General features: G+C 38.6%; 1 protein-coding gene across 1 annotated transcript; it reads right to left on the bottom strand.

Moving 5' to 3' along the window:
* Window positions 1-3,009: 3,009 nt before the first annotated feature.
* Window positions 3,010-21,001, bottom strand: LOC119746513 (dynein regulatory complex subunit 7-like). The gene is made up of 15 exons (XM_038223491.1): window positions 20,678-21,001; window positions 19,854-20,148; window positions 18,677-18,871; window positions 17,128-17,286; window positions 16,095-16,313; window positions 14,166-14,285; window positions 13,127-13,331; window positions 12,538-12,666; window positions 11,311-11,543; window positions 10,517-10,732; window positions 9,309-9,419; window positions 7,803-7,913; window positions 6,780-6,974; window positions 5,677-5,816; window positions 3,010-4,777 (listed from the first exon to the last, which is right to left on the bottom strand). The coding sequence occupies exons 1-15, from the start codon at window positions 20,848-20,850 to the stop codon at window positions 4,696-4,698; spliced, it is 2,583 nt and encodes an 860-aa protein (XP_038079419.1). The 5' UTR covers window positions 20,851-21,001; the 3' UTR covers window positions 3,010-4,695.
* Window positions 21,002-21,430: the final 429 nt, after the last annotated feature.

Raw genomic sequence — 21,430 nt, 5'->3', positions numbered from 1 at the left:
GAGAGTATCTGTTCTTGTGCAATATTGTATTGAAACTAAAAACGCCAGTGGCTTTGTGTTGGGGCTGCAAATTACATGTGTATTTTATATTAATGTTTACGAAACCAAGGATTCATTTGGCTTTGTTCTCCAGCGCAAGATTCATAGGCATCCTGCCATATTCATACCTGACAACAATACACAAACATTGGCCTTGTGTACCAGTAATTTGTGACTCTTAGTACAAGATGGACTGATATTGTTCTATATTGTTGATGTACCCTAACGTGGCGCGTCCCCCAATGTGGCGCACTTTGATTTTTCGCCTGTAGCGCCTACCTAGAGCAAAAGTTTTAACTGAAATTTCACAGAAAGTGACATTTCATCAAGTTCTAAACACTCCCGTTCATAAATCGCGAATTTACCCGTTACAAAGTTAGAAGATAAACTTATTTTGGCGTGATTTTCCGATTTTATTTTCAAGTGCAAAGTGAACCCTTTGAAAATGCCCCGAAAAAATAAGAAAATAATTTTCTGACAAACATCTGGCTGGGTATGTAAGTAGAGATAATAATGATTTATCAGAATTTATCAAGTTAACAGAAATTCTTAAATGTTAATTTGGAATTTTCCGAGATTTATTTAAGTGCGCCACGTTAGGGAACACTCCTCGAATTTGTGCCCAATTTCCGGACGCCACCATTTTTGAATTTCGGATTAAATTTTATGAAACCGAAATTGTTCACAGAGGTTAAATAGCACGCATTAATATAGTAAAAGTACCAGTATTTTACTGCATGAATTTGAGGTTTGTCAACAAAGAGGTTTGGCAACACTACTCGAGGAAAGTTGGGTAAGCTTCGAAGTGCGCCACGTTAGGAAACACGACTATAGTTATGTCTGGGAATTATAATCATGAAGCTTGAGCCTGAAGCCAACTTCGGACGTAAAACCGAGATTTCGTATTTAAGTTTTTGCATAAGGGTCATTTTATAAATTTAGGGTCCAAAGTGAAGCATTTTTTCGTGTCCCTGTTACTTCTGAACTTTGTAATATGTCATTAAAATTATCTTCAAACTAATTTTTATTTCTTAGGTAGGTAGTTGGCTATTCATAATCACTCTTGGAGGATGACTGCATTAAGGAGTGCATCAGAATTATAAAATCATAGATGTCAGATGTAACAGAGACAGAAAAAAAGTGGACCCCAAATTTATAGAATGACCCATTTGTGATAAAACAAGTCTTTCTGCATCAGAATAGCTGCCATAAGGCCAGTTCATATGTCACAAATCATTGATGCCACAAAACATTCGCTGCAAAATTCACAGGAGTTGAAACGTGTTCAAATTTTGCGAATTCACAGCGCGCGAACTTGCCGTAACATCAAAAATGCACGTTCGCGTCCGCTTTCCCACTGAGTAGGAAGCAGCCTTTGAAGGTTGCATTTTTTGCCTTTGTTTGTTTTGCTTTAATTTTGCCCCCTTTTGTGCATTAATGTTTCACCCTGTAAGTCCGTTTATAGACAAAGTTTAGTTTTTATGGAGTATTTTTATACTAATGTATAGTTTCTGAGATTTTTATGAATAGTTCAATAGTCTGTTTGTCTCTTGGATTTACAAATTTGTGTTAAAAAAGTATGACATTTCTAAAAAAAATAAGAGATGATTTCAAAGTCTTTCAGTGAATATAATATTGTAATTGTTGCCAAGTTCCTGCATCATGTCTTTAGACAGCAGAGTCCTTTTAGGAGTCAGGACACCTCAGGTTATTTCAAAAAGTCAGTTAGTATTCCAACGTCTGAAGAACATGCTCGTTGTCTGTTTCTGCCTTTTGAAAGACTTATCTGACAATTTCGAGACAAATAAAATACTCAAATAGAAAGCTAATATGAGTATTATGTATTTTTAAACAGATTTGCATGCTTAACCAATGGAAAGCGTAAATATGTATAAATATTAAAAACTATGCAATATATTTATCCGAGATAATATGGATGCATGACGGTTACTTTAACATTCCTCTCTGCATGTTTGTGTTTAGCCATTGCCAACGACCAATAATGTTGTGAAATGTATAAATGTGTAAATAATAAATATGATATGAGGCTTTGCATATAGAGTATAACTTATGAATGCACAATGTGTACTTGCAGTTTAGGAAAGTGTGGTTGTGAGAAGTACTTCGATGGATTCCACTGAGACACAAAAAATTGTGCATACATTTTCTCTATTTTCTTAAAATGTATACAGGGTGAGTAAAAAAAACAACAACCCAAAAGGCAGGACCAATTTTTGAATGTTTTTGAATGAAGTTTTGCTTGTAGCTCTTTCAAAATCTAGGATATGAAAGCCCAATTAATGAGTTTTCTTTTGGTACAAGTATCATTCAAATCACTCATGTACTTTTCAAGTTACGGAATTTTGAACATAAACATCGTTTTTAAAGTTCTGTCCACGGATCACAAAAAAGTAAGTGTTCTTTCAGCAAAACGAAAACAATTCGCATGCATCCCTATGAGAATTGTTTTCGTTTTGCTGAAAGAACCTTTATTTGTGATCCGTGGACAGAACTTGAAAAGTACATGAGTAATTTGAATGATTCTTGTACTAAAAGAAAGCTTTATAATGACTGGGCTATTATATCCTAGATTTTGAAAAAAATTGGTTCTGCCATTTGGGTTTGTTTTTTTGACTCGCCCTGTAGTAGCCACTACTCACCTTACTTTAGATTTTGAGCACTTTCGTTGCTTCAAACGAAAAAAAAATGCACAAAAAAGCAAATTATCCTATCCTACATGTATGTACCTCACTATAACACATGGGCTTGACACCTCCATTTTAAGAGAACTTTTCAGGAAGATTTCTTTAAAATGGCCGAGGATGTAAGGATAATTTTTATGTGCCTTGATAATCAAAAGTTGTGAGGATTTTATAATTACAGGGAACATCTGCAATACAATGGATCTATGACCCATTGATAGTCCGACATGTTCAGATATTTTTACAATCAAAAAGTTTTTTCTGTGCCGGTTCAAAAGTACCATTGATGAGAAATGTTATGCTGTAACTATAGCGATGGCCCCAACTACAGTTGGAAGAATCCTAATTATAGTTAGAAATTCCTATCCATAGTTGGGGTGTAAAAAACAAAAAATAACTGCAACAATGATGATTTCCATACTTTACTTATTTTAATCAGTTTGAATGTCCGCGCTCATATTTTTGGGAGATTGTCTGTCAGATTTATTTCATGTCTGAATAAAAATAAAACAGCAACAGATTGAATCAACTTTGTATAACCTCTCTTTATTTCTTTGATATTTTCAAGAAAATGAACTTTGTGATAGATAGTGAAAAATAGCCCACCAATGGGTAATTTATTAAAGTCAAACTCTGTTCTACTGAAGCTCTTTGTGTCTTACTGGACACATGAAATTTAAATTGTTGCAAAAAAATCCTTTAATTAATCAAACCAATATATATAATATTAAATGTATATGTTATGGACGGAGCCATCTGATAACATTTTACAACATGGACGGAATTCTATATTTACAAATTATTCATTAGTAAAATATATAAACATGCACAGTAAAGCTTGATGCTGCACTCATGTACATTGTATTTACAATTGCTTCACTTAGAATGGACGGAATATTTTTCGAGTGTACTAAAGGAAGCGTAGTCATATTATTGCTGTCTAGAAGATACCTCCTGAATACTCATACAGGTTTTGAGGGGTTCTTTGCAAAGATCACAGAATACTACAGCCAAGCACTTTTCAATACAAACCACACATACTGGAATTTGTATCCTTGTGGAGAGTCATTTCTTTGTTCTCGTGCACTAAAGTTTTTGAGTTTGAAAGTGTAGTTTCAAAATGCTCCTATTTTTACCAGAATTAATTTCCTGGGCTGAAATAAGGATTAAATACAATAGGTCAGTGAAGGGCAACGAACAATATTGAACTTACATCACCCCAATGCAAATTCTATCTTATGAAAAAAGTATGCAGGATATGAAGACAAAATTTGTGTATCAAGGATTCTTTCTTTTTTAATGTATCATGACTGTGTTTGTCAAATGTCACCTGCCTGAGAGGCCCATGCCACCTCTAGATGTAGGATACGGACTAAGAATGCAAAGTAGATTAAGTGAAGACCATGAACTACAGCCAAACAGTTAGGTATCTATTTAGGATTTAGATATCTTGATATATCACCTGTAAAACTTGGCTCACCACCCTAGTATAGGCCAGTTCATAAATGCGAATTTATGATGTCACGTGAAAGTTTGCGCACTGCATTTTCACCAAAGTGGAACACATTTCAACTCCGGCGAATTTCGCAGCGAATGTTTCCTGAATGATTATTCGTTTCGCATTTGCATTTGCGTAATTGGCCATAAGAAACACAAAGCTAGATACTTTGCAACGAACCTCAGCTGATTTTGTTTTTCCCAAATTGACCAATACTGTAGAAAACTGGATGAAATTCAATAAACTCAAAACCTCCAGATGAAATTCTTCCAACTCTTGGGTTGTTTTTTTCTTTGAAAAACAATTGTGGAAAATACCAGATAGTACTATTAAAAAAACTTGAAGGATCTGCGAGCTGTGTGAAATGATAACTTAATGTGCGAATAACTGGAATGGTCAATGGAGTTTTAGCATCTGGTTGCAGGGTCAACGGCTATGGAAGACAAGGAATGCATCTTAGAAGTGTTCTGACAGTCTGGGGTCAGTCCGCAATCTCTGCTCCAGTGCCATGTATTTGTGAGGCGCATTCTCCTTGTGCCTGAAACAGCCAAACAGAAATAAAAAAATCAAAATCTTGTAGGAATTAATTCAATCACAAGTTAATAGGTATTAATGACAAAGGAATACCTATGCCACAGCTCACTGCAATAGCTTTTCACTTGACATACAACCGGATGACTTTTCATTGAGTTGTGACTTGTTGTTGCTTGCTTAAAACTTTACCAAATTCATGTAAACTCACCCTTCAGAAATTGAATCAAGAAAAATAAATGGACTGAAATTACAACCTTAGCAAGGCCTTCTTTTTGCCGTTGATTGCTAAGGCTGAAATATCAGGCCACTTTTAATTTTGTTGATTTGTACATTTCAGGTCAATCCAGTCAGTGAGCAGTTTGCAGCAGTTTAATTCATTTTCATATTTAAACAATTTGTAATGATTGGTCACAACAGAATAAAGCATGTACACAAAATTAAACCATCTCAATACTGTTGACATGTACCAGAAACAAATTGCTTTGAAAAATAATGTTAGCACTCTGTTGCTTATTTTGTTTTAATATCTAAACTGTCTGAATTAATTGTGCAAAAAACTTGGACTCAGTCGTAGAGGGGTTGGTCATTTGGGTGGGGGTTGGGGGTGGAGGGGGGTGTCTTAATCAAGTACTCATACATGTCATATGCCCAAGCCCTCCCCGCCCCTTTTTGCGGGTGTGGCTCACTGGTTGTCCTGGAATTATGTCTTGATCAGTGACGTGGCGTCACATTCGCCTTTTGTCAAACAAATTCTTAATTTGAGACGCTTCTGTAATTTGAAAACCCTATTGGTCAAAGGAGCACTTATTGTGTGCATACCACCTGCGAGTCTGGTGCCGCCTCAATAATCGCTTCTGCATTTGTTCCCTTAGATTAGTCTATAGTGTTAGTACAAATCCTGACCTGTTGAGTCTAATCTCCAGTATATGTATTCTGAACATGGCTTCGCTGCAGAATGCCAGATACTCCTCCTCATCGTCCTTGTGCATGTTGACCTGGTTCTGCTGGTACCAGTTCTGTTTCTTCTGCAACTCGGCCGTTTCCTGGAAGGAAAGGAAGCCATCAAAATCACAGCACATTTTGGTAGGCCAGTGAGAATGTTATTCTTGAATATAGAAAACCACAAGTCACTAAAAGTTCACAGACAATAAGACAGCTAAATTTTCCGACATAAAATTTGTCTGTTTTTTTTTCAATTGGAAGTAAACAGTGAATCTGGTTCAATTACTTTTGTTGCTAATCTTTTTGAAACAAATTCAGTAGAGTTTGTTTTTCAGTTGCAAAACTGTCACAATGGGCCATTAAAAAGTGATTTGATTTGAAAGAATAACAGCTACTATTATGGCTAAGTTGTTGTCAAGTCAAATCAAAATTCAGGTAACAGGTAAAAATGACAAAGGAATGACTTCAGATAACCCATTAGTCCATGTACTGCCCTCAACTGCACTGCCTCTTACTCTCTGTACTGCCCTAATTCGCCTCGGCACTGTACAGTTTATGGATTCATCAGGGAATAAATACAATGTAATACAATGTAATACAATGTAGTACAAGTGCTAATGTAGGATCTTTGTAATTATCCCGAAAAAGTCTACAGATTCATGAAAGAAACCTTGCTCAAAGTGAAGATAAGACCGGTATCCTTATTCCACCTGAAATGGTTATACTTTGGAGGAAAACTAACATTGAAGGTGGATTCAAAATAGATTGCCTGCAGGAAAGTTTTTTACTTGCGTTAGCCTTTCAACAAATTAATTTTTTTCTTTTAAATAAATTTTCAACTTTATTTCAAGTTTGTTTTGTATTTCATGTAACTTTTGTATTGCTAGAAAAATAGCAATTAAAAGGAAGTATTTTTCAGGATGGAAGTCGAAAATAGTACAGAGAATGCAAATTAAAGATTTTGCGCAAGGCTGTTGCTTCAAAGGCAAAAATGTACAAAAGCAAATGATCTCATGTGACTTTAATTTGCGACTACAAGAAATACGACTCCCAATTATGCCCACCTTCTCGAAGCGTGCCTGGATGAGGTTAGCCTCATCAATCAGCCTCTGCTTGAGATCAGCTCTACAGTCTTCCTTCAGCTTCAAGGCCTGTTGTCTCATGAGTCTCTCTGGGTCACCGATCTGGGCCAAGAAGGGGGCTAGGTAATCCAACTCCATCTCCTCCCGTCGTTTCTTCTCCTCCATCTGAAGAAGTTCCTGAGCAAAACAAGAGATGCAAAGCAATTTTTTTAAGTTGGACAAAGAAATTCACCGGAACGGGATTTGAAAATGCACCCTCTGAATTGTCACTCCAGTGCTCTACCAACCAACTCTCCCCATTTTTGTCAATATCTTTTTTCAAGGGGCGCTGGTCAGAAGCCACCCCCCCCCCCCCTGTATATGCCATGCCTTTGCGTTTCAAAGCATGACTCTGACCTCAAACTAACAGCTTAGTGTATAACACCTAACTTATATTGTATCTAAGTTCTGGAGGTATAGATTATTCAGTAAAGCGAAAATAAATTTGAATTTGAGACTCAAACTGAAAAAAACCCAAAAAAGCTACAACCCCCAATGATAAAAATATGAGTATTGCAACATCGGGCAAAAACCTACTTCCCATGAGCAGTGGTGGGATTGTTCAAAATGTGGATTGAATTCTACTATTGGGTTTAGATTTTGAAAACCGCATATTCAAAACCAACATAAACACAAATTAGGCCTTCCATTTTTTGTCACACAAGTTAATACGGAAAGCAACTGGAACATCCCTCAACTTGCTCCATGGTCTCTGGCTGTAACTGCATTCACTTGCTAGTGGTCTCCTTGGTTCGTAAATAGCCTTTTCAACATCACAGCTCTGGAGTTTGTTTGTAAAGGCCCAGTGGATTGCATGGGGCACCTCACTCGTAACTTTTTGTAATGGAAACTTCGGGTGAAATCGGAGAACTGTTATGTGGTTTAAAAAAATGAGGATAACCGGATTTTGAATCCAAATTGTGACTGTTTAGTTTTATACTCCCCTAACACATAAATACTACTTACTCTTTCCACTCTGTGCTGTTTGGCCTTCTCGTTCCGCTCTGTGTCGTAGACGGAAATCTCAAGGTCCGAGCGCGACTCCTCGGCCATTCTATCATTCAGAATTTCCCTGACCTGAACATGAAGGTAAAGATTTAATGATGAGAGGATAAAAAGTGATGTTCATTGGATTTGTGTACACAGGAGTCAACTCTGAACTGTCAGGACGGTTCGTATTTCAAGCGAATTTCAGTGCGAAGAAACTTTGTTAGGGAAACAAGGAATGTTTTTGCAGGAAGTATATAACTTAGCCTTATATATAATGTAATTAACAATGTCAGCAATTTTGAGACTGAGCACCTTGCCTGCTCATTTGAATTTTTGAAATCATATCTGTTACTCAGCAAGGGTTATTTTTCCATTTTGATATCTTGTGCAGAGCTCACACGCCTAACTTTTTATGTTATGTTATATTACGTTGTATTATTCCATAAATGTGATGTGGTATGTCAAAAGCATGCACTTTTGGGCACGAAGTAGTCAAGTTTGAGTTACTGCAATTTCAGCAAAATATAGACCTTTCTCTTTCAAACACTGCTTTTCTTTTTTGAAAATGGATGTTCCAAAGTTATCAAATTTTGGAATCGGACTGTCTGAAATCTCACGCTAATTTGGCATCATTTCAGAACAAAATCATGAACAAAGTGTCATTTTGTGAAATGACATGCCTCTCTTAAAGTGTTTTAAAAAATACATTGTCCATTAAATTTCAGTTTGAAACTTTTACAGAACATTAGCAACATTTTAATCATTAGCAAACATTTTCGAGCATACTGTTCGAAACGTTGAGTCCCTCCGGTTCTTTTCAGAACCACACATCCTCACAAAAGAGATTTTTTCACATGGTGCTACCGCAAAGTTATCTTGTCTTAGTATCTTTCCAACCACACATACTCACAAAAGAGATTTATTCACATGGTGCTACCGCAAACTTATCTTGTCTTAAGTAAGATTTGAGGCTTTGCATGGTGGAGATACTAAATAATGAAAGGTTTGCGGAAACACCATGTGCGAATAATTTCTCAACTAAGAGTTTATACCTCTGGTTCTTACCAGAACCATTCTCTTAGTTGAGAAATTATTCGCACATGGTGTTTCCGCAAACCTTTCATTATTTATCTTGTCTTGGTATCGTTCCACCATGCAAACCTTCAAATCTCATTTTAGCAACATCACAACTTAAAAAAAATCAGCCCCTTCCCCCAATGTCATTTTGCAGCTGTTTCTCCATTCGTAGCTCTGTCCAATTCTGCCTGGTTTTGACATACCACATCACAAATAGGAACAAACCCCATAACCATGGGAAAGGGTTACAATAGTGATATCATACATAGAATGGTTTTATGGCAGGCAGGTTTGCGAAGAAGATACCTTTGAGATTACACTACGTTTTGCCTCTCCTCAAGTTCTAGTAAACTGATAATTATATTTAATCAAGAAAAACTACACAGCCAAAATAAGTGAATGTACCTCCTCTTCTGATTCGCGTACGCTTGCCACTGTTTTGTCCTCCTGATCGACCAGAGACACCAGAAGGTTGTAGATGTACAGATCCTTGGCTGACTTCTGATGGGGATCCACCTACAAAGTCACGTCGGAATATCAGAAAGTGTCAATTAAACCATGACCAATCTAGGAAACTAAGTTAGTTAAAGCTATAGTCCATCATTTGCAGCCATCCGAAAAGTGACTGGCGTAATTATTGTTGAAAAACAAACTTGGTTGAAAGATAGTAAGGGGACTAAACTCCCTGTGAAATTATTCTTTCTGGGAAGCTGTCATTTTGAAGTAATCAACGAAAGAAGGCATTTCCAACAGTGCGTCTTAAGATGCACCGTAGGAAAATTTAAATTAGTAGTTCGTTTTGTTATTCAGCGAAGCACGTGCAATCATTGGCACGACGCACACGCGCGCGCGGTTGCTATAATTCGTCGGATCAGTGCGCGACGTCGCGTATAGCTGCAATTCAAAACAATTCAAAACATGATTCAGTAACTTTTGATTTGAAATTGAGATCCTAGAATGCTGTTTTTCTCGGAATGTACAGCTGAAGCTGAGCTGAAACTTCATCAGATTAGTTGTTCAGTACCCTTCTTTAGATTTTGAACACTTTTGTAGCTTCAAACGAACAAAATGCACAAATTACAAATGATGGACTATATCTTTAAGGGTATGCATAAACCAGCATTTGCTTTTCGTGCATTTTGTTTGTTTCCAAGAATAACACTACTCAAAATCCAAGAAGAAAGCTCAAAACCTAACCTGTTGAAATTTCAGCTCAGTGGATATTACACTTTGTGAGAAAACCGTGAACAACCATGTACAAACGTTTGATCACACAACACGAGTTCATCTATAGAACTCTTTACTTCCAACAGTCATTCTACTGACTAAATCACCTACATTTCGTGATTTAAAATGACAGCAAGCCAGATGGAAAGTTCACCAGGTGTTTAGTACCAGTGGGACCTTTAATCCAAGTAAGTTTTTTGATAACTGAACCTGAACTGAACATTTCATGTTCATCTGTACTTTCACTTTTCTGTAATTTTCCATCTTTTTCTGATATTGTTGTTTCATATTTCCTTTCCCTCCATTTGAAATTCATCATCTGAATACATTTAGAACATTTCTTGTAATTTTTTTATCAAGAAGGGATTTTTCCCCAACAGTTTTACCTGGAAAGTGGAAGTCATATCAGCCGAGTACATCAGTATAGCGCCCTTGTCGCTGGCATTGGCTGGTTTGAGGAAATCCCGCGTGGAGGCGGTGATCTTATCGTCTTGGTGATGGAACGTTAGTTGGATGCGATCCTCAGAGATCAGGAAGACCAACTCGGCGACGTCCTCACTGGCCGGCTTGGCCGGGTTGCGATGGAAACGGTCCACAATTTTCTAGGTTGAAAGTGAATGTTACGATTTAATGCGAGGTTTTGGAAGATTTTGTAGGATTGAGTATGGTAAAAATGAGCCACCATTATTTCAAAGAAATGTTATTGACCCTTGAAAGTTTAAGTGCAACAAAATTGTTTTATTTTCAACAGGGGAAAGTTCGGCAATGGGTCTTATGGTGTACAATTGCCCAGGCTAGCGAGGATGGTGAGAACTTGCGATGGACTCAAATACAACATGTTAGCTTCAGGCTAACTGAAAAAAGGAAGTAAAGGGGACGAACCTGTGTTCACCGGAACGGAGTGCCCATCTCTCTTTCAAAGCCATTGAGCCAGACTCATATGCTGCTGTGGGGGGATCACCACACCTCCTCCACAGCAAGTCTGTTACCTTCCCAGCATTGAATAATGCCGGTACCCATTTAACACCTGGGTTGAGAGGACTAACTGAGGTAAAGCGCCTTACTCAAGGGCACAACACGCATGGCCATGGCAGGGTTCGAACCCACAACCTAACGATCATGAATCCTGTGCTCTATCGCTAGACCACACATGCCCTGGCTAACTGAATCCACTACTGACCAGTATGGGCCGTGGGTTGGAGCTGGGCAGGGTGCTGGCTGGCTCCAGCCTTCGTTGCCGCTTCCCATACTGCACGTGTCTGTAGAACAGGAAGTCATCTCTCTCCAGGAAATGCTCTGTCATCTCCAGTGGAGTCTCTTCTCGTTTGACCAGGCCGTCCACGCGGGCGTGATGGAAGAAGATCATGGTACGGTCAGTCTCGGCTGCGGGGCTGCCTGCCTTGTATAGGTGCTCTGCAACAAAACGAACAGTTTATTTTTGCTATTAAACCACAAAGGGAAACTGACTAGGTGCATTATCATATTTTTTTAAAAAGTTTGACAAAGAATCGACAGGTTTCCATTTGTAGTTAATTACTTGAATACTTGACAATTCCTCTTTTGATTTATTTGAAAATTGGTAATAAAATGCCGTATCCTCTCCGGGTGATCCCCATTAGCTGTTTCCCAGGTTTTAAGCACTGTTTATGTTGCTAGCATCCTTAGCTACATGGCATAAACAGGTTTATGGGTTCTGACTAGCGCCCCTTGAACAAAGACATTGACAAAATGGGGAACCGCCAACATATGGTGGATAGCTCAGTTGGTAGAACACTGGAACGGCAATCTGGAACTTCTTTTTTCCTTTCCTCTGAAAAAAGGTTTTTGTTTTGGGCACAACACATCCGCTTTGCGAGCAGACTGGCTCCTGGTCCATACATTATAGATACTGATTGTATGGCGGGAACCAGCCTACCATGTGAGAACAAAATTATTGTCTAGTAGCCATCATTCAAAATTGTAAAGCAACAGTTCAATAGCCAACATTGGCCAATTGTTTTAGTCGATGTCTCATTCAAAAGTGAAAACTTCTGTATTTAAAAAAAAAATAGCAATTTAGAGAAAAAGAATCTATTTTTGGGGATAAAACTCAAAAATAGCGCCGGAATACATATTTTAAGCAAGCATAGCCAAGCCCCTTATTATGAATATTCATTGCTTGTAACTTAACCTTTAAGGTGTCTTTGTCTCCCTTCCTTGTAGCATAACAATGCCCCTTGTTATGAATATTCGTGCCTTGTAATCTTTACCTTTAAGGTGTCTCTGTCTCCCTTCCTTGTGGCATAGCCACGCCCCTTGTTATGAATATTCGTGCCTTGTAATCTTTACCTTTAAGGTGTCTCTGTCTCCCTTCCTTGTAGCATAGCCATGCCCCTTCTTATGAATATTCATAACCTGTAATATTTACCTTTGAGGTGTCTCTGTCTCCCTTCCTTGTAGTACTCAGTCACAATCCCCGTCCTGTGATTGTGGACTCTCAGGTCCAGCATGTCTTTGCGATGGGAGAACCATTCCTTGACTTGGATCAGATCCTTCACTGTCTCAACGGCCAAGGAAGAAAAATCAAACAAAACACAACATACAAATGTGACCTGACCATAAAGCTAAATTAAAACTCCTCATTCCACCGCGGAGATACTTTGAAGCCATTCGGAGCGCAGGCATTTTGAATTCATGTGCGTGTTTGTAGAACACATTGAAATTAGATGGAACGAATTTCGACTAATGTACTCTAAATACAACGCGGAGTACAACATACACGAACAATGTTAGCGCGTTTTCTACGAGTATGACGGCGAAACTCATCTGCAGCGCATACGTACGTGCAACGCATTTGCATTATTTGCGCAGAGCAAATTGAAACGTTCATATACTGATTGTACATATCGGTTTTGGTCGTATCGGCTACGATAACCCACCGATATAGTGATTTTCGTAGTCAAAAAGATTGTCTTTGTATTCATAAAATAAAAATTTAAGGCACTGGGCAAACTCACGTTCTCGGTCGTGATAGATGGACAGTCGGGTGACCATCCCGTCCCTCAGCAAGTAGTGGGCAAACTTCTCCAGCTTGGCACGCTTGTACAGCAGCGTCTTCTTCCCCTGGGGGCAACGAGACTGGAAGTCAGTCAGGGACAGCTCCAGTGCATCCACCCAGGAGGTCGGCATGTCCAGGTTCTTCTCTTCTTCTTTTTCATCGTCCTAAGAAAATGGTAAGATGGTATTGGTTTTGTCTGATCATTTTTTGTGTCTAAGTTCTCTCTGTCAAATATCCTCCCAAGAAAATAAAAAAAAAATTTTCTGGTCACCTATGTCACTTATAAATACAGTTAAATTTTGTGACATTGCAAAATTTTCCTGTGAAAAAAATATGACAGACTTAACCTCTAGTTTGATTAAACTTCAAGAAAAGAGCATGCAAGTCTCGCCAGTCCACGTTCATTTTTTATGTGAACGTCTTGGTACCAAACACTGACTAGTCTAGTCACATACGTCGTGTTTGAATTTACCCAATTGTAATCTATGTGATCGGTTGAATGGAAGTTAAGGTCAACATTTTTAATTTTATAGTCATCAATTCACAATATTTTCAATACGTTGCAAACTGAAATGCTTTCTGTTCTTTCGAAGTACCCATTTATTGCCGTTGATTCGATGGGCCCAGCCAGGACACAACATAAATGCCAAAAATAGGACGTTACACACGTCGTGGATCCTATACATGGTGCCTGTCTATTCTCCTATACATGGTGCTGTATTCTCTTTTTTCAGATCCAACTATACCCTCTCCCTAATCAACCAACCAACGAGGGCCCAATGTCACGGTTCTGCTTTCCGTTAGGGAAAAAATCCCTGCTTACTGTAACAGAAAATGTTGGCTTATGTGCATGCGTACGTCCCGTAACTAAGGATTCTGTGCTAACAGGGTTAGCACAGAATTTCTCTGCTAGCGCTGTTAACACAAAGTGTTGATCGTAAGCGTGGAGCTCTGTCGTTAGCAAGATTGGGCCCAGACCTCTCCCAATGCTATCTTACCTCATCATCTTCCAGATCTAAGCCATCCATTTCAAGCTCCGGGATCTCCAAGACTGGTTTCTCATTGTTTGGAAACATGTACTCCCATCTAGTGCAATCTCCCAGATCAAAGATGAGATCCTAAAGACACACATGAGTATATTAGTGGGATAATGAGTAACAACGAATAACAGTAACCCTAAACTTATTCTCTGACCAGATTCTCATAAAATGACCGTGGTACAAATATGTCCACATTAAAATCTCTGCATGTCAAGGGATTTTAAAAATGTATTTCTTGCATAGTATTGTGACCACCCGCACATATTTTCTTTTACTTTTTTTGTTTTTTTAATTACATCTCTCAGAAAAAATTGTGCTTTGACTTTAACTGTGATAACAAAAGTAAACTTAAAGGGAATATACAACATTTGCAAACATCGAAAAATAAAACTACCAAGTTTTTACGAAATACCTTACTAGGATGTTGGTAAATGACAGTTTAAAGCATCCTGTAAAATTATGGCACCTGTTGTGAAGTCATTTTCAAGAAAATGGTATTTTTGTATACATTTCCAACGGTGGTCGGCCGACCACCGTTGGAAAAACCTAACTATTTTTCAACTACTGCTTCCAACTTTACACTTTTTTTCAGTCCAAATTTTGTTTGCTATTGGTTACATGTTCATGAACGGGTGCAGGCCAGCCAGACTGGTTCCCTTACCTTACAATTTTCTGACATCTATAAATTGATCCATTTTATTTTTAGTGGAGTCAAGGAACCAGACTACTTGAACATTTTTGTTTTTCTTTGTTTTTCCAGCATTTTCGAACACAAAACTTCAAACATGTCAGCGTAACAATATTTGGTCTATTATACTAATCCCTCAAATAGCTCATTTCTGAAAATTACAGCAAAAGCCAATGATGTACATTCCCTTTAACTGGGCATTTTAGCAACCAATATAAAATGTTATATTAAATTGGAAGTGTGATTTTGAAAATTGTGCTGAAAATTCTACATCCTATTTTGATGAAAAAAAAACTTCACAGGGCAGACCCTTGGCCTTCTTGTTAATCTCCCTGGAGGAGATTTCAGGAAGGATTTCTATCCGGTACCAAGTACCCTCTTGTCAAAACCAGATCAAATTCATACCCTCTGACTAACATGTTAAGCCCACCTCCCTGAACTATTTTGCGGAACCTGTTTCATTTTAATTTATTATTTTATTTTAGAACTGTTTTCCCTGGGAGCCTTACAATACATAAAAGTATGAAGGAAAGGACCAATGGTTACGGTGTTTGACCCATGTGCCATGACACGTGGGTTTGAAGCCTGATGGGGAAACATGGTACTTGTGTTCTTGGGCAAGACACTTTACTACAATTGCATCTCTCCAGTCTGGAATATAACTGGGTACCAGTGAGGGTAGAGACCAGGGGCCAATTTCAGGGCACTGCTAAGCACAAAAAATTTGCTTAGCACAAAAAAAGTCTGGCTTATAAAAGCAGGTTAAAAGCCAAAACTCCACGTGATGTATATTGCTCGCGAGTAGTATTCAGCTGTTGTTTGCTTAGCATGAAAATCACACAGAGTTTTGGCTGGTAACCTGCTTTTATAAGCCAGACTTTTTTTGTACTAAGCAAATTGTTGTGCTTAGCAGCGCCCTGAAATTGGCACCTGGTCTCTACCCTCACTGGTAACCTTGATGATAAGCTAGATTTTTTTTGTGCTAAGCAAATTTTTGTGTTTAGCAGCGCCGTGAAATTGGGCCCAGATTGCGTTCATCTCACGCTGCTGCATAAAAGAGGTCCCATAGCCTGATGAACAGGGTTAATAAATATGCAGCACTTTGAGATTGTTTGCGTAAAGTGCTGTATAAACACCACATTATTGTATGAATAACTTTCTGGTTTATTCGAAAATGTCTTATTGTTTTTGTGACAGACCTTGCAGCCATTGGAGCAATCCTGCATGTTGACCCAGTAGTTGTTGTTATTCCACAGCGACTCGATACCCAGGAAGGAGTCGTTGCCGGTAGGGAAAGCGTTGCCTGTCAGTGGCTCGATGAAGAAGTTCTCTGGGACCTCCCGCTTGCCTGCAAGGACCAGGACCCAGCTGTGGACGCGCAGGCCAAACAGTTCGTCCTGTGGGGGCTTCTCCAGTTCCTAGACCACACAGAAATTTGTTTGACAGTTTTTAAAATTTGGACAGCAAAATTCCCCCGTTGCTGTTTCTCTTCTTACCTAAAATGCTACAGGATCATAGACATGAACCTTATTATTCAAGTAATTTATGCCTCAAGACCCAGTAATTATAACAATGATAATCAATTGGGAGGCTGATCATCCTTACTCGCAGCTGAGAAACTGAATTGCGAAGGACGCGGCTACAACGTGGTCGAGCTGCAGGCATGTAATGGCGCCTTTGGCAGCCAGCCATACGACCCATATATGACCACGGAGCACAGCCAGAGATCGAAAGTGTTTGATTTTTGCAGCAGGAGGAAAACCGGAGGGCCCGGAGAAAAACCCTTGTGGCACAGGAGAGAACCAACGCACAACTCTACTCACATGTGATCCGCGGCCAGGAACAAGCCAGGGCCACAGTGGTTAGAGGTGAGCGCTTAACGCACTAGCCACCCATGCCACCTTAATTCAGAATAGTTCCCGTAATTCCTACTAGAAACAGACCGGAAAGCTAGGCAAATTCAGATTTACTTGGCTTTGGCGAGAAAATTATGTACCAAGCAGCTGAATCTACTTCCTGCATGTGTGTAATTTGAAACAGCCCTTGGGGGTGGAGAACACATGTGCAAGTTGCTCAAAGAATAACCCATCCTTGTTTGGGAAAATATTTGGGAACTTTCACAAATGAAAAGGAAAAGTTCTGATTTTTTGTAAACACTGTGTAATTTCCCCTTCTGCCTGTGCAATGACAGTGCAATCCCCGCCTACTTTTTTTTTTCCAGACCACACCCACCTCCTGCCGAAGCTCTTCTTCTTTGCGTCTCTTCTCCTCCTCTTTACGCTGGGCTTCCACCTCCCTCGCCTCCTGCTTCAAGATGAACTTACTACGCAGGTCCTTGGGCGGCTTGACTGAGTATTTCTTCACTTCTTTCTTCTGCTCTTCCTTCTTGATCTGTTGATGATAAAGGTAAGGCTGAGTAAAACAAAAGGTTAGTTTCTTGTCCGAGCTTTTTTAAAAATGAAGGAGGCAGCCCCCCCCCCCCCTTTTCCCCCAAGATGTTGAATTCTCCAACATGGCGGATGGGTTCTTCCATTTTCTCAACTCTTTTGCTGATACAAATTTGTGTCCAAAGGAGCCGTCACCCTTTCTACATAGATAGAAAGCAGGAGGTCGTGGGTTCGAGTCCCACCCGAGTGATTTTTCCAACTTTCACTCGGGAGGTAACAAACTGAGTATACAGTGTTTATACGTCGGTGAAGGGCAAAACCTAATTTGATTTACATCACCCCGACGCAAAATTCCATCTTATGAATAGTTAATGCAGTACCCGCTGCTATGTACATCAGATTCGAACCATCCAACCGATCACGTTAGCTCGGTGGTCGAGTGGTAAGACATCTGCACTAGAAAGCAGGCCGTGGGTTCGAGTCCCACCCGAGTGATTTTTCCAATTTTCCCTCGGAGGTAACACACTGAGTATACAGTGTATATACATCGGTGAAGGGCAAAACCTAATTTGATTTACATCACCCCGACGCAAAATTCCATCTTGCGAATTGTAACAAATAAAAAGACAAATATATTGATACAATTTGCAAAATACATTGCAAATGTACGAATAAAAAAAAAATTGAAAAAGAGGCAGGCAGAACGAGAGACTGTTTTTTTCTTACGTGGTCTGACAGAAAAAAAATCAAATCAACTTTTGTTAAAAAAAAAGAAGAAGAAATACACTACCGACTGACTGTAAATTGAACATGTGAGAATACCCATCAGTTCAAATACTAAAGTTGTAATTTTATTCAAACCAGTGCGGGCAGTGAGTCCTTTCCTTATGGGGCTCTTACGAATAGTGGCAAAGTGCCATCTACTATTAATGCACATTTATAGGCATTTTAATATAAACCGTTTGAATATGCCTCCATAATTACCTCTCTTTCATTTGTGTCTTACATACTTATTCTTCTTGTATTTCATCAAACATCTTTCTTATATTGACCTTCTGTATAATTATCTGAATGTACATTATGGAACTAAATGTTGAGATGAATTGAATTGAAGTAGGTGACATTCATTATTAGTATTTTTTCTCAGCAACAAGTGCTTGATGTAGTTGTGATTAAATTTCAGCAGAATATTCAGTATAGCGGTGTTCATGATGGCCTTTTTGCTGTACAATAGCATTGGTTTTACTGGCATTGTTATGCCCCAACTACAGAAATTGACCCAACTACAGTCAGGACCGTCCCAACTATAGTTTGGACAGTCCATACCATACTTGGGACTGTACCAACTATAGTTGGGACGGAGCTATAGTTGGGCCATCATAGCATCAGCATACCTCATTTTTCATCTTAAGCAGTGGACATATCTCTCTTGCTTCATCACAGAGTGTAGTTTCTCTGGTGGCATATCCACACACCACATAAGCATCGTAGCCGGTCCCTAGCAGCAGAGAGCACAAGAGAGTGCTGATCTCAAAGCAGTTCCCTCGTTGTGTCTTCAGAACTTTGGTAGGAGACACCATTGTCTTGGGCTGCATGGACAGAACAAAATTTCAACCATCCCAGAAAAAAGTTACCTTCAAACAAAAATAAGTTGATAGCACAGTGACCTATTCATATGCATCCAGAATGGATAAAAAAGGCATGTGATAGGAGGAAAATATAACAGAAGCATGAAGCACAAATATAACTTTTTCCATTGTAAAGTTACCATTTTATTTGGTAAGCTATTTCAAAATTGAAACTGACTGTTCAATAATAATGTGGTTCACTTAGATTTGAAAGGAAAGGAATGAGATTTAAAGCATGAAGATTGGTCGAATGTGTTTAGATCATTCTCGAAAACATGTCTTTACGCAGAATATGTGAGTTTTTTAATCAAAGAAGGGATCAAAGGAATTCAAGAAACTTTTTGAGACTATTTCAGTGAATATAAAGATATTGGTGTTCATCAAAAAGAATGAAAACAAGGATGCAAGTTATATCTAAAAAAACCATAGGTAATTTATGTTTTATCCCACACTGAAACCCTGAGTGCAGAAAAACATGCAAAACAAATTCTGGCCAAATTCACTCACTCTTTAGCTGACAAAATTCTCCAAAATCTTTCATGAGGCAAAGACAAGGTCCTCAGTATTCCAATAGCCAAGTTTGAGGTCTCAATTAAATTTTTAAAGGAGACTTTTCTTCAACATCTTGCACCTGAGAGTGAAGCCGAGTGATTTCAATTTGAAGCCTAAGACTAGACTAGTACATGTCCAACTTTTTGAAAAGATTGACCAGTCAGTAGTCTGGTTTGCACGATTATGGAGAGTGTGTAGAAATAAAGACTAGGTACCAGATGTTTCTTTTGACACAGTTGATTGATGCAGTACTGAAGCGGTGTTGGACTGGTTGTTTCATGTGCCTGTCTATCTTCTTGTGTTGCATGTTTTCACTAGCTCAAGTTTTTGGACTCTCATACACAGTAATTGAGAGTCCCAAATTTTCGGACTAGTTTTACCCCTATCTTACCAGTTCAATAGGAGGTACCAACGGATCAAACGTGACGTAATCTGAAACAAACTCTGCACATCCGTCGTAGTCATACAGCTCGTTGTATCGCAGTAGTGTCGGTCGAATCGTAGTGCACACAAACTTTTCCACCCCACACTCATTGAGCGGACACAGCAGCAGCGGTTTTCTGTCGCGATACAGGTGGACATACTGGCGCCGGAAGTTTTCGGCATATTGCAGGACCAGTTTTTCTTTGTTGTTGTTCTCTTTGTATGACGACGGCAGATTCTCATCGACTTGGATGATGGGTATCCTGCAGGTTATGAAACATTCAATTTTGTTAAATTAAAAATGGAAAAAGAACCCTAAACACTATAAACCTTATGATTAATTTACCAATAACTTCATGATAAGGCTGTGACTATTATTACCACATGCTTCTAAAAAGACACTATTTTTGGGCTTAAACATCTCCATTTTTTCCTTTCCTTTTATTAAAAATAAGTTATAACAGAATATAATTTTAATACAACATTTTTAAGGCGAAAAAGGAGGCCAAAAACACAATATTTTTTTCAATAACACCACTGACAACTGTAAATTTTAAATCTGGATTTTTTGTTATTTAGCTACTTGTCTCAACTTTTTGTGTGTGTTTGAGGTTTTAGAGTTTGATACATTCTTGTCAAGAGTTGAACTGATGAGTAATAATTTACAAAGCAGCTACAGTCTGTAATTGTAAATCATTATAACATAAAGAAAAAAATACCAGGAAAAGTGTGGATTTATTTTTAACAGCAGAACCAAGCTGACAACATCTAGATACCTAGCGTTTTCCTTACAAATCAACTTTTGGTGGCTCCACCGTGATTTGGTCCAACTCTTCCTTCAGCTCTTCGACGGCGGCCAGGGCTTCGCTTGGTACGGCGGATTGTGTGTCATCGTCTCCCCCGCCTTGCAGGTCCACTGATCCCGTCTCAACCACAATTGATGGGCCTTCATCAATATCTTCCATGGTTAATCTGTGATCCAATTAAACTTGTCTGTAGAAATTCGTTAAATTTGATTAAACACTGTTTTTTTCTCTTGAAAGAACAGCATTGAACTGTGTACAAATCAGCTAAAAATCGCGATGCCTGACAACATATCGCACAAATTATGTATCCCTACTCTTCTTAGCAACATAATAAAAGTAGTACGTCATGTAATTCATTATTATAACCAATTCTGCATTCACCTAAATAAAATCGAAAATCTGGGAGAAATACAGTGTCTTTCTACGCAATAAAATCAAGTTTTTGAATTTAAATTTCAACGTACTTATTTATTTGCAGGATTTCGCGTACTGATAAGAATATTTCAACGCTAACTCGGTCCACTTGGAAACGTAATCACCTTTAAACTTTGACCTTATTAGCATATCCAAGATGTCAGCGCCCTTGAGCACGTGAAAATTGGAGTTCCTGTGTGGTGCATTGCGACGTTTTTCCTTACTTTCCTCATGTGGTATTGTCAAACTTCTTTGCTGATAAAAGCTTCAAATTAATTAAGTTAAACACTAGTTCTATTAAATTAAACATGCGTGCTGCTGAACC

This window comes from Patiria miniata, unplaced genomic scaffold, assembly GCF_015706575.1.
Source record: "Patiria miniata isolate m_02_andy unplaced genomic scaffold, ASM1570657v1 HiC_scaffold_7, whole genome shotgun sequence".
In the NCBI taxonomy this organism is placed as follows: domain Eukaryota; kingdom Metazoa; phylum Echinodermata; class Asteroidea; order Valvatida; family Asterinidae; genus Patiria; species Patiria miniata.
Note: the sequence above shows the minus strand (reverse complement) of the source record. Positions and strands in the feature narration are given on the sequence as shown.